This window comes from Bos javanicus, chromosome 15 (genome assembly GCF_032452875.1).
Source record: "Bos javanicus breed banteng chromosome 15, ARS-OSU_banteng_1.0, whole genome shotgun sequence".
NCBI classification, from domain to species: Eukaryota; Metazoa; Chordata; class Mammalia; order Artiodactyla; family Bovidae; genus Bos; species Bos javanicus.
Genome location: NC_083882.1, coordinates 9,142,677 through 9,155,159, shown reverse-complemented (window position 1 = coordinate 9,155,159; position 12,483 = coordinate 9,142,677). Strand labels below are relative to the sequence as shown.

General features: G+C 39.2%; 1 protein-coding gene across 1 annotated transcript in view; it reads left to right on the top strand.

The window, feature by feature from the left end:
• Positions 1-12,483, top strand: part of CNTN5 (contactin 5) — a 1,653,888-nt gene that overhangs the window by 1,247,408 nt on the left and 393,997 nt on the right. The window contains exon 9 of the mRNA XM_061440146.1: positions 2,299-2,401. Coding sequence (XP_061296130.1) covers positions 2,299-2,401 — 103 coding nt within the window. The remainder of the gene's footprint in view (positions 1-2,298; positions 2,402-12,483) is intronic.

The window sequence follows — 12,483 nt, the reverse complement described above, 5'->3', positions numbered from 1 at the left end:
GTCCTCTGTGGGATTGCTAAAAATTATTTTTGGAGGAAATTAGCTCCAAGACTAACAGAGAGCACAATCACTGGAGTCATCACTAGTTCATTTTTTTAAACTGAAGTATGGTTGATTTGCAATATTGTGCTGATTTCTGTTGTACAGCAAAGTGACTCTTATAGCATACTGTTCTCTGATCTGTGAAAACACTCTCCAAGCTCATGGCTTTAACCACCACCTGTGAGTGATGACATTAAGTGCATATCACCTGCCCAAACTTACCACCAGCTTTGTCCTCTCACATTATGATGCATATTATATGGGCATCAAAGATGATACTCCTGAAATGAAATCAGCTGTCCCACCATAGCTATGTCCTTTTTTCTTTTACTTGCATCACTCAACCTCTTTCCCAAGCTGGAAATCTTAGTGTTATTATTGATGAGGCCCACAACCTTTTCACCAGGACCCCTATTGTGTGCCAAGTTCAAGCCTTTTTTATTTTTTTTTATTTTCTCATTCTAATGCCTCTTCTCCTTTTTTGCTATATAACTCAAGTCCAGGTTTTCATTACTTCTAACTTGTATTATTGAAGCAATATAATTGATCTACTGTTCTCTGCTCCAATTCCAGTAAATATACACAAATTTCCAGTCTCCTATTTGAAACCCCAATGACTCTAAATTACTTATAGATTAAAGTTTGAATGCCTTACTCTGATAATCAAGGTCCTCTAGTTTTTTGACTCCATTTATATTTCTAAATTTGCCTAGTATTACTTCCCTTCACAAATAAAGAAGCCAGAGAAACTGATATTCCTATTCCTGGTGGTTTCTGATTTCTTTGTCATTGTTCCTCCAGTTCCATTTACTTTCTCCTATCTTTCTCTCACTGTACAAATGCTTACTATTGATATAATTCCCTCAAATGCACATAATACTTTCAAGATACCTCATTCAGGGCCCTTATCACCTTCTGGGCTTCCCTGATGCCTCAGATGTAAAGAATCTTCCTACAATGCAGGAGACCCAGGTTCGATCCCTGGGTTGGAAAGATCCCCTGGAGAAGGGAATTGCTCCCCACTCCAGTATTCTTGCCTGGAGAATTCTATGGCCAGAGGAGCCTGGCAGGCTACAGTCTACCGGGTCACAAAGAAACAGACACCGACTGAGTGACTAACAGTTTAACATCACTTTCTATCTTACATTACAATGATTTGGATGTATAACTCCTCTCTCCGGTGCTTGTGATCCTTAGTATGTCCGACTCTTTGCGACCTCATGAACAGAATACCTCACTGTAGCTCGCTAGGCTCCTCTGTCCATGGAATTTTCTAGGCGAGAATACTGGAATGGGTGCAATTTCCCTCTCCAGGAGATTCTGACACATTGATTGAACCTGCATCTCCTGCATTGGCAGGCAGATTCTTTACGCTGCACCACCAGAGAAGCCCCATTCTTCTCCTACCCTTGAGTATATACTGTTTCTTTTTTTAAGAATACACTTGCTTTTTAAAAATACACTTGAATGCTTGAGAGCACAACCCATGGATAATTCATCTTTGTATCTCCCACAATGCCTAACAGAATGTATGAACATTATGCTGCTGCTGCTGCTGCTAAGTCGCTTCAGTCGTGTCCGACTCTGTGCGACCCCATAGACGGCAGCCCACCAGGCTCCGCCTTCCTTGGGATTCTCCAGGCAAGAACACTGGAGTGGGTTGCCATTTCCTTCTCCAATGCATGAAAGTGAAAAGTGAAAGTGAATTCGCTCAGTCGTGTCCGACTCTTAGCGACCCCATGGATTGCAGCCTACCAGGCTCCTCCGTCCATGGGATTTTCCAGGCAAGAGTACTGGAGTGGGGTGCCATTGCCTTCTCCGTGTGCACATTATAGATATTTAATAAATATTCAATAAATATATGTTGACTTAACAAGCATTCATTTACCTGACAATGACAAAGTTCTGAGGCCTTTATTTATTAAAACAACAACAACACTATTATTTACCATGGGATTTGTTCATAGTTACTTATTTCCTCTGAAATATAATCAGTAGCTAAAATACCAGTTGATTGGCACTTTCAATAATTATTATTTTAAAGGGTATTGAATATACATGCAATCCAGTCCTTAGAGATAGATTAGAATTTCATCATAATTTAAGTCTGTGTGCACGTCTTATTTCAATGCATCAAAAATTTAGCCGTCTTCAGACAGATATGGACAACACAGTGTTTTTCAATGTAACATCTCCAGAACTGGAAATAAATTGTGACCTTCATTTAATGTTTAAAGACTATTCTTTGTTTCCCAGGTGTGATGGGAGAATATGAGCCGAAAATTGAGGTCCATTTCCCTTTCACGGTTACAGCTGCTAAGGGAACAACTGTTAAGATGGAGTGCTTTGCACTTGGCAAGTAAGTACACATACTTCTATAATTAGACACAATTGTTTATTAAAATGTGACATGTCTTATTTTTATATCACTTACTTTGCTAGACTTTATTTTCCTTGAATTCAACCTTGAAGCTCCTTGGTGGCTATTCATTTTTTTAAAGAAAGGCAAGTGGGAATTGATGAAGTAACCAATTATAATGATCTCTTTGGTCATTTCTCTGAGCAATAATGTATATAATTTTGCTATTTTAACATAAAGGAAATGTAATAAAAGAAGAGCTTCACATGTCTTTGCTTACTTGTCTTAAAATTTCAGTATCATTCTTAAATTTTATGCAGCAATGATGTAAATAAAAAAGGGATGAGGTCCTATCTTCTGCCTATGTAAAAGATATATATTCTGACAAGATATAATAAGGCAAGAGTATAAAAATCACAAAGATAATAGTCACACTGGTCCAACAGATTACTTTAATCTCTTCTGGAATAATGATAACAATAGCATCAGCTGTCAATATGTACAACATGCTATTATTCCCCAAATCAAGAAGATGATTTATACCACACTCTAATGCCTGCTATGCTTAATGATTCTATTTCAGAGACTTAAAATCTCACAATGTATAATCACTTGTCAATGATGTTTACAATAAAAATATTGAGCATAAAAACAGGAGTGAGATTTTGATTATATTTGATTAGAGTATTATGATTTATTTTAAATAGAGTGTTGCTGTTTTATTTTTTTATGGTGATAAGACCTCAGAGTCCTTTCTAGACTCTATAATTATAATTTGCATAAATGCATCTCTATCAGAGTTACTAATCATTCAACTTCACTCATGGTGAGCAAACTCCCACAGCATAAATATAACATACTTGGAAATAAAACATGCTCTGTAAATATATTTGTAGTAGGCTTAGTCTGTGGGTGTGAAAATCTTAGTAAATATGAAAAATTCTGCCAATAAAAGGTGTTTTAGAGCATAACAATAGTAATCACCATGTTTTCTAATATTAAAACTATTTGAGGTAACATGCAATTCTGTTTAAATCTAAATAGGAGTCAGATCATAGTCAATTAAAAACAAAATAGATTGTTGTTTGGTCCATCAAAAGTGTTGAGCAGTCCACCAAAAATGCCTGTAAGAGGAAGTATATTTCAATAACTTAAAATTCATCCAGGAGTTACTTGGCAGATATCCGAGGAAGATTCCCAAGCGCACATATATTAATAATTAAATACTACCTTAAAAGTCATGTTTTTCATCATTTTCCAAAGTTGTGGTGTCAAGTATGCTTGAAAATGACCCAAGTGAACTGCTCAATTCTGATAAATACAAAAATAATTATATTGGCTTGATGTCAAAGGTTTTAGTATATCCTACAGTTAAATAATTTTTAAATGTCAGAATTTGCACTAAAGCCACAGACGAAAGGAGGTCATACCATAAAACAAATTCAAGAACTAGATTTATAGAGAAAAAGCAATATGGGATATTTCCCCAGGCAGGCTTATTTAATAAATTTGATATGTTTGCTTTCGGAAGTCTTGAAATATGCTTAGTAAATTGATCTGTAAAGTCCATTTCATTCTAGGCTGGATCTAACTGCCAAATTAAGTTCTTTTAATAGTATATTTTCTTCAGTTTCTCCATTCCTTCTTTGTTACTCCCTCTTTCCCCATGAAAATAAATAAATATGTAGGAAGGTGAACAAAGCACACAGACTGTCTAGAAGGTCTCTGCTGCCTATTCTTCATGTGAAGTGTCACAATTATGGAATAAAGAAAAAGAACATGCTATGAAGAGATTTATCTCTACCTAAAGACTAATTTACCACTCTGTTGAAAGTAAATAAGATCAAAGAAATAGCATCTTTACATATGTTAATTTCTGTAGAGCACATTATCATGTGGAATAGATCATCTTTGCATCTCAACAGGATCACAGCAATTCAAATTAATACCTGAGCATCTGCTTTATTCCTACTGCTCACCTGAGCTGCATCCCACTTTAATAAGTACAAGATTCCCTGGTATACCTTCGTCTTTCCAAAATCTTCAGTACCTGTCACTAGATATCGATCAGCACCTTGCCACTCAAGCTAATTTGCCCCTCAGTCTGTCCACATAGAGTAGTTTAACCAAATGTTCCCCATAGACTATGACAACCAAATTCTTGCATGGAGCATATTGAGCTCTATTCTATCTCATGGGCTTTGCCCTTGTTTTCTCCAGGCCCCCACTCATTCTCTGACCTCAACTTAAACATCATCTTCTAAGAGTTCATCTACAATACTTGAAGTATATAACTCACACCCATTACTCTGTATCTAAATCTTGTATTTTTCTTCATCAAACTTAACACAGTTTTAAAGTATCCACATATGTGTTTCACTACATAAAAAAAAAAAAAAAAATCACTTTATCAGTCAGGAATCCAACTGCAAAGACTCAGATAACTCAAAAGAATTTAGGCATAAATTGAAGATCCAAGAGAACTAAGAAAAAAACTGAAGTATCTGCAGACTAGTGATAGCAAGAAGTTATTCTCATCCTGAAGCCAAAATGAGCAAGGGTGGAAGATAGTGTCACCAGAAGCACAGAGACCTGAAGATACGGTGTTGTCTGGGGGTGACTCTACAATAGCTATAGCTGTGCAGAGATGTATTAGATGAACATAGCTGAGGAAAGGAGCAGGAAATTCATATCCTGACTTTTTCTTTGTGCATTCTGATCTTCTCCTTCTGAGTTCATGACTGAAAGGCAACTAGAAGCCAGCCTGCAAGCCCAGAGAATGCAGTTGGCAATACAAAAGGAAGGCAGAGATTCTGAGGGAAGATGAGGGTGACCAGCAAGGGAGACAAACAGAATAACCAGCAAGTACCCATCATTAAGTTTTAAGCCTAGTGAGGGCAGGGATCCTGATTGCAGTCTTCACTTGTGTATTTCCAACGCCTACCACAGTGCCTGGCACACAGCACTCAGGAAATAATTTTTGAAGGAAAAGATGAACTCTGAAAGCTATATGCCCACTTAATCCAGTATACTTTTTATTAATAGATAATAAATAATATACTTTATTTTCTAAACATGTCAAAATACACTTCCACCACTGCTCACAAAGAAAAATGCTATGTTCTTACTCTTTTTGAAAAGTACATTTACCTCTTTACATAATTTGTCCCTAAACACATTCAAATTATTGCAACTTAGAGTATGTAAATTAATACAGCTATAGTTGTACATGGAAACTTACATTACCATATGTAAAATAGATAGCCAACAGGAATTTGCTGCATGTCTCAGGAAACTCAAACAGGGGCTCTGTTTCCACCTAGAGGGGTGGGGTGGGGAGGGAGATGTGAGGGAAGTTCAAAAAGGAGGGGATATATATGTATACTTACGGCTGATTCATGTTGAGGTTTGACAGAAAACAGCAAAATTCTGTAAAGCAATTATCCTTCAATTAAAAAACAAATAAATACAAAAGATAATTTAAAGATATATAAACTAATAACATTTTCTGTGTTCTTGAAGGAAAATAGCATAAAAGCAAATTATTTTAGATTACCAAAGTTTACTGTATCTTAGTATCACACATATTCACCAACCTGTCTAATTTGAAGTTAAATAAAAAGTCAATTGGGATTCCAATATACTCACTACTATATATAAAATGGATAACTAATAAAGACCTACTACATAGCAATGGGAACTCTACTCAATACTCTGTGGTGACCTATATGGGAAATGAATCTAAAAAAGAGTGGATATATGTATATGTATAACTGATTCACTTTGTTGTACACCTGAAACTAACACAACATTGTAAAGCTGTGTTACACTATACTCCAATAGTGTGTGTGTGTGTATGTATATATGTATATATATATACATATATACTCCATGGGGACGACAGAGGATGAGATGGCTGGATTGCATCACTGACTCGATGGATGTGAGTCTCAGTGAACTCCTGGAGTTGGTGATGGACAGGGAGGCCTGGCGTGCTGTGATTCATGGGGTCACAAAGAGTTGGACATGACTGAGCGACTGATCTGATCTGATATATATGTGTATATATATATATATACATATATATATATATATCTACACACTCCTATAGTATGTTAAACTATACTCCAATAAAAATCTGAAAAATAAAAAGAAATGCCATATGATCTCACTTATAACGTGAAATCTAAAGCATGACACAAATGAGCTTATTTATGAAAAACAAACAGACTCACAGACAGTGAGGACAGACTGATGGTGGCCAAGGGGGAGGGGGAGGAGAGAGGATGGGGTGGGAGTTTGGAAGCATCAGAAGCAAGCTGTTTGGTATAGAATGGATAAGTGACAAGATACTACTATATAGCACAGGGAACTACATCCAATGTCCTATGATTAAATGAAATAGGATAATGAAAAAGGATATTTTTAATGTGTACCTAAGACTCTGATGCTGGGAGGGATTGGGGGCAGGAGGAGAAGGGGACGACAGAGGATGAGATGGCTGGATGGCATCACTGACTTGATGGACGTGAGTCTCAGTGAACTCCGGGAGTTGGTGATGGACAGGGAGGCCTGGCATGCTGCAATTCATGGGGTCACAAAGAGTCGGACACGACTGAGCGACTGATCTAATCTGATATATGTGTGTGTATCACTGAATCACTTTGCTGTACAGCAGAAATTGACACAAGTTTGTAAATCAACCACACTTCGATTAAAAATGCCCACTTTATGGAAAAGAAACATATTTTATAAAAACAAAAGCACCCCTTAATAAACTTTTAAAAGCCAATAGTAAAGTTGTAAGCTGTTAGTTTGCTTCTAAAGAAATCTCTACTTAAATCTGAACTTTTAAAAAATCATATGGTTTTTCTATAAGCTACTGCAAAAGAATACAACAGGAGAGTGCTATTTATACCACCTTGGAAATCTCTCTGCAAATAGAATTATACAACACTGAGTACAGAGAGAATGCATGAAGTGACTGTCACATGATATGTTTAGTACTGTTTAGTTCAGCAAAGGTATGATTTCCCCCAGGAGGGTGGGAAATGGGAAATGTTTAAAGAGGATCCACTGGGAAACAAAGGTGTGTAAGGCTTGGGAAATACAGCAAAGTGTAAAAATGGGGAGGTGAATTAATCACTTTGGAAAGAAAAGGCTGTTTTAGACATATGGAAGATTATTATCAAGAGATCACCACAAGCTGTTCTCCAGTTTCACCAAAGTGGGGAGAGGGAGAAATTCCAACAATATGGGACAAAACCAGCGAAATTAGAATAAGTATAATGTAGAAGTGTTTTTAAAAGTTATTAAAAGGCAAACGGGCTATCAGAGAGGCAGTAGAAGCTTAGAAGCTTTTCCCCCACACTGCTGCAATAACAAAATAAGATCTGTCTGTCTTCTAACAATTTAGGTGCAATGTTTTCTGAAAGGAGAGAAATGGTACTGATCAGGGTTGGAAACGAACATTTTAAACCTTCTCTTTTGCCTGCCACTCATCTGCCCACTCAGACTGAATTATTAAGAGTAGAAGGTTAGAGTCAGGCAGACTTAATTGGCTGCCTTTTGGCAACTACATTATTATACAACTTTTTAAAGTGGTTGGTGGCATGTGGGGGAAATAGAAATGAAGGGTGTTGCCTTTTCTTACTCAGCATTAAGCTTCATGACTTTAGTTTGGAAAGAAGCACTGCCTTTGATATTTCCCAGGTTGGCTTTTAAACACTGGACACAGTACTCTTGAAAGGAAATGAAAGAAAAAAGGTTAAAGGACAATGCAAGTAAGGACTCTCTTAGGACCCTAATGAATATTTCATTTCAACGTTATCTCTAAATATGGTGTGCCTAGAGATTATCATACTAAGTTAGACAGAGAAAGAAAAATACCATATGATGACACTTACATGTGGAATCTAAAAAAGTGATACAAATAAATTTATTTACCAAACAGAAACAGACTCACAGACTTAGAAAACAAATTTATGGTTACCAGAGGGGAAAGGCTGGAGGAGGAGAGGGATAAATTAAGAGTTTCAGATTAACATATACACATTGCATGCATGCGAGCTAAATTGCTTCAGTCATGTCTGACCCTTTGTGACGCTATGGACTGTAGCTTGCCAGGTTCCTCTGTCCATGGAATTCTCCAAGCGAGAATACTGGAGTGGGTTTCCATGCCCTCCTCTAGGGGATCTTCCTGACCAAGGGACCAAACCCAAATCTCTTATGTCTACCTGCATTGACAGGTGGGTTCTTTACCGCTAGTGAAGCCCCTACCGCTGTGAAGCCCCAACATATATGCACTACTATATGTAAAATAAATAGCAAATATCCACCATATGGCAGAGGGAGCTCTACTCAATATTCTGTACTAACCTATATGGGAAAAGAATCTGAAAAAGAATAGATATATGTATATGTATTAGGGCTTCCCAGGTGGTGCTGTTGCAGGAAGGGGGACCCCTTCTAGGGCCTGAAACTGGGCTCTTGTCTAACACTCAGAAATGAATTGTCCGAGGAGACACATCTGCTGACAAAGCAAGAGATTTTATTGGTAAAGGGCACCTGGGTGGAGAGCAGCAGGGTAAGAGAACCCAGGAGAACAGCTCTGCTGCGTGGCTCGCAGTCTTGGGTTTTATGGTGATGGGATTAGTTTCCAGGTAGTCTTTGGCCAATCATTCTAATTCAGAGTCTTTCCTGGTGACGCACACATCGCTCAGCCAACATGGATGCTAGCAAGAGGGATTCTGGGAAGTGGACAGGCACACGGTGTCTCCTTTCCACCTTTCCTGAACTCTTCCCGTTGGTGGTGGCTTATTTGTTCCTTATTCCTTACAGGATCTCCTGTCATAAAACAACTCATGCAAATAGTTACTATGGTGCCTGGCCAGGGTGGGCGATTTCAATCAGTGTGTTTCCCCTAACAGTGCTAGCAGTAAATAACCCGCCTGCCAATGCAGCAGACATCAGAAACGCTGGTTCAATCCTTGGGTAGGGAAGACTCCCTGAAGGAGGGCATGGCAGCCCACTCTAGTATTCTTGCCTGGAGAATCCCATGGACAGAGGAGCCTGGTTGACTACAGTCTGTAACAGGGTCACAAAAAGTTGGACATGACTGAAGTGACTGGACACGCATGCATGTCCCTGTTCGGGCACCACTTGCCGGGGTCCAGCCCCAGTGGATCCAGGGAATTCGAAGTGGGGATGGCGTCAGCGAACTGGATACAATAGCTTTAATTAAATATTAATTAGAGATATAAAGAGTAATAGAATAAGGATAGCTCAGTAGGAAAATTCAGCCCAGAAAAGAGGCTGAATAACTTGGTTTACGTGGAAAGCCTATAAAATTCCAGACAAGGAATTTGCATCACCTATGTAGGCTGCAGGCATCCTCCCATTCTCCAGAAGGAGAGGAGACACTAAGGCCTCCCTGGTCAGATCTTAGAAGCCCAGGCAAAATTAGTAGGCTTGGCAAGCCTCCACGCTCCAGATAGGAATTCAGCCAGAAGGTGAGAGAAAGAACGACATGGGGAGACCAAGTTTTGGTGAACAAGGCCTGCACTTTATTTTCCAAAGTAGTTTTTATACCTTAAGTTGTGCATAGAGGATAATGGAGGAAGGGGTAGAGTCATGCAAGGACAGCAGTCCTTGATCCTAATCAAAGCCAGGCTTTCTTCCTGCAAACTTATCATATGCAAAAGTTTAGGTGATTTACATCATCTTCTGGCCAGGAGGCCTGTTAACATTTTATGACCCTTTCTTCAGAAAACATATTTTTCTCTAAAGGTGATTATTCTAAAGTCAGGCACCACCCTCTGAAAGCATTAGATAAAGTTGCATTCCTTTAGGGCAAAGGTGTGGTGGGCTATAAAAAGAAAAGAATTAACTCAAGGTTCCAAGGTTACAAACATTAAAGCTACTACTTACATTCCTATACAACAATTACATTAATCAATACACACCCAGGGACACAGTAGGTAAGGGATATGGAAACTTAGCAGCAAACATTGGCCCAACAAGTGAAAAACCCTTCACCAATACAATTTCTAATCAATCTTTTAACTGCTCAAAGGAATCTATATTTAGACAGTTTAGAACATCTCATGCCTCTCACGGTTGGAAGGCTGTGAACAATCACATGTGGCCGGAAGAACATTTTCAGGAAGGCTAGAGGACTTCCAAAGGAGTTTGTAGGTTGAAACACTCTTATCACACCCAGGAACTTTATTAACTGGAGCTGTAAGTTAACTCTTTTTCAGAGAGAGGTGGTGGGGGACAGCCCCCCGTAAAGTCAGAGGTGTAGGTGAGAGCACAAAGCAGTAAAGTAGGCAGACTCTGGTTTTTGGGGTAGATGCTCAAGAATTTCCAGGGGGACTCCTGAGGCTTGATCCCGCCTTTGTGTATGCCGAGCCTCCTTCCTCATGACCTTTGCCATGGGCGGAGTTCCTCACGCTGGCTTCCGGCATCTCCCCCTTTTTTATTTCTTAAAACAGCCAGATGCAGCTCAGTCGTGAGCTTCTGAATGTTCTGCTGAAGAATCCTGACAATACAAGAAAGAATGATTATGAGAAGCAAAATTAGAGCACCAAGAGCTCTAATTAACTAAAGATATTAGACAGAATGTTTTTTCCAGAAATAAAGTTAGAGAAGGTGTGAAAAAAGTCATTAGCTGCTCCAGCGGCGGTAAAATCCAGTCGAGAGAGTTCCAGGGTCTGTATTTGATTATGAAGTTTCCCTAAGTCCAGGTCAATGTCAGAGCTGTTTCAAACACTTGAAATATGATTTTTAATTTTTTCCCATTCATAATCTGTCTCATTTACCTTCAAAGATGTCACACATATCCACCAGTAATCAGCGTGGCATGACAGAGCCATTTTCACTTTTAAAGCCTGTAACTCAGTCCCAATATGCATTATTGCTTCCTCCAAGGCATCTGCCCTCATCTCCAACTTTCTATCTATAGATTCCTGTGTTGCTAGAGTTAGAGAAACATTTTTAGACATGGTATCAACAAACTGGGCAGTATGCACTTGTTGAGTCAATGATATTGCTGCCACAGTAACAGAAGTAATTGCTGCTATTAAAGCTGATATTCCTAAAATAAGTAAGCCCACAAATCATCATAGACCATAATTATCATATCAATAAGTGGTTACATCATAAGATAAGGTGGATGTTGTAACACTACAAAGGAGCAAACATTATATTGAGGGTTTAAACAAGATAAAAACATACATTGTTCACAAGTTACTATATTAGGTCTACCTCTTTTTTACTGACCGCTTTGGCCCTGATCACTATGTTTGCATTGCAAAACACCTGTTGTGGGTGCACCAGGGAGCAACTGCAGACGTCGGCCCGGGGGAGCAGTGTCCCCAGCAGCAGGAGGCAGAACACGAGCGGCAGGCTGCAGGCCGCAGCACCTACTGAGGGCTGAGGGGCGGGGTTCACAGACTTGGGCTAGCTGCCGCCGCTTGGGCTCAGGGTGTTGCCCTCTTGCCAGTGGGGCTGCGCTGGTCTGGATGGCACTTTGCAGGTGCACTTTCCTCTCTGGCCCTCACTCACAAACTTCTTTGCTCTAGGTCACGGGGTGCAGCGAGGAGGGTGCGGGGCGCAGCTGGCGGCGTGGAGGCGAGAGCTGGCTGGGGGGCCAAGCGAATGAGTGCGCACGCTGTGAACCTGGTCTTTGGGGAATATTACCTGACAAATTAGTCTGTCTGGGATCCAAATCGGAGAATCTGTGTCCTGAGGAAAAATATAAGCATACTCTCTCCGACAAGTTAGCAACACATCTGGCCGGGATATGAAATTTATACCTTGAACCAGGTGAATTTTGATGGTGAATTTTGTGAGAATTTTTGGCCTTATCAACTTTTTAAAAAAGTTTAAAGCAATAACATTAGTCAATGCATCTGCCAAAGCATTTCCTTCATGTAAAGGGCTGGGCAAGACAGAATGGGCTCTAATATGTCCCACAAAATATTTTTATCTCTGTGTTTAATTTCTTTCTGTAAATCAGATAACAAGGAGAAAATAGTAGTTTTATTTTCTGGAATATTAGCAGTCTCTATATGAGGAAA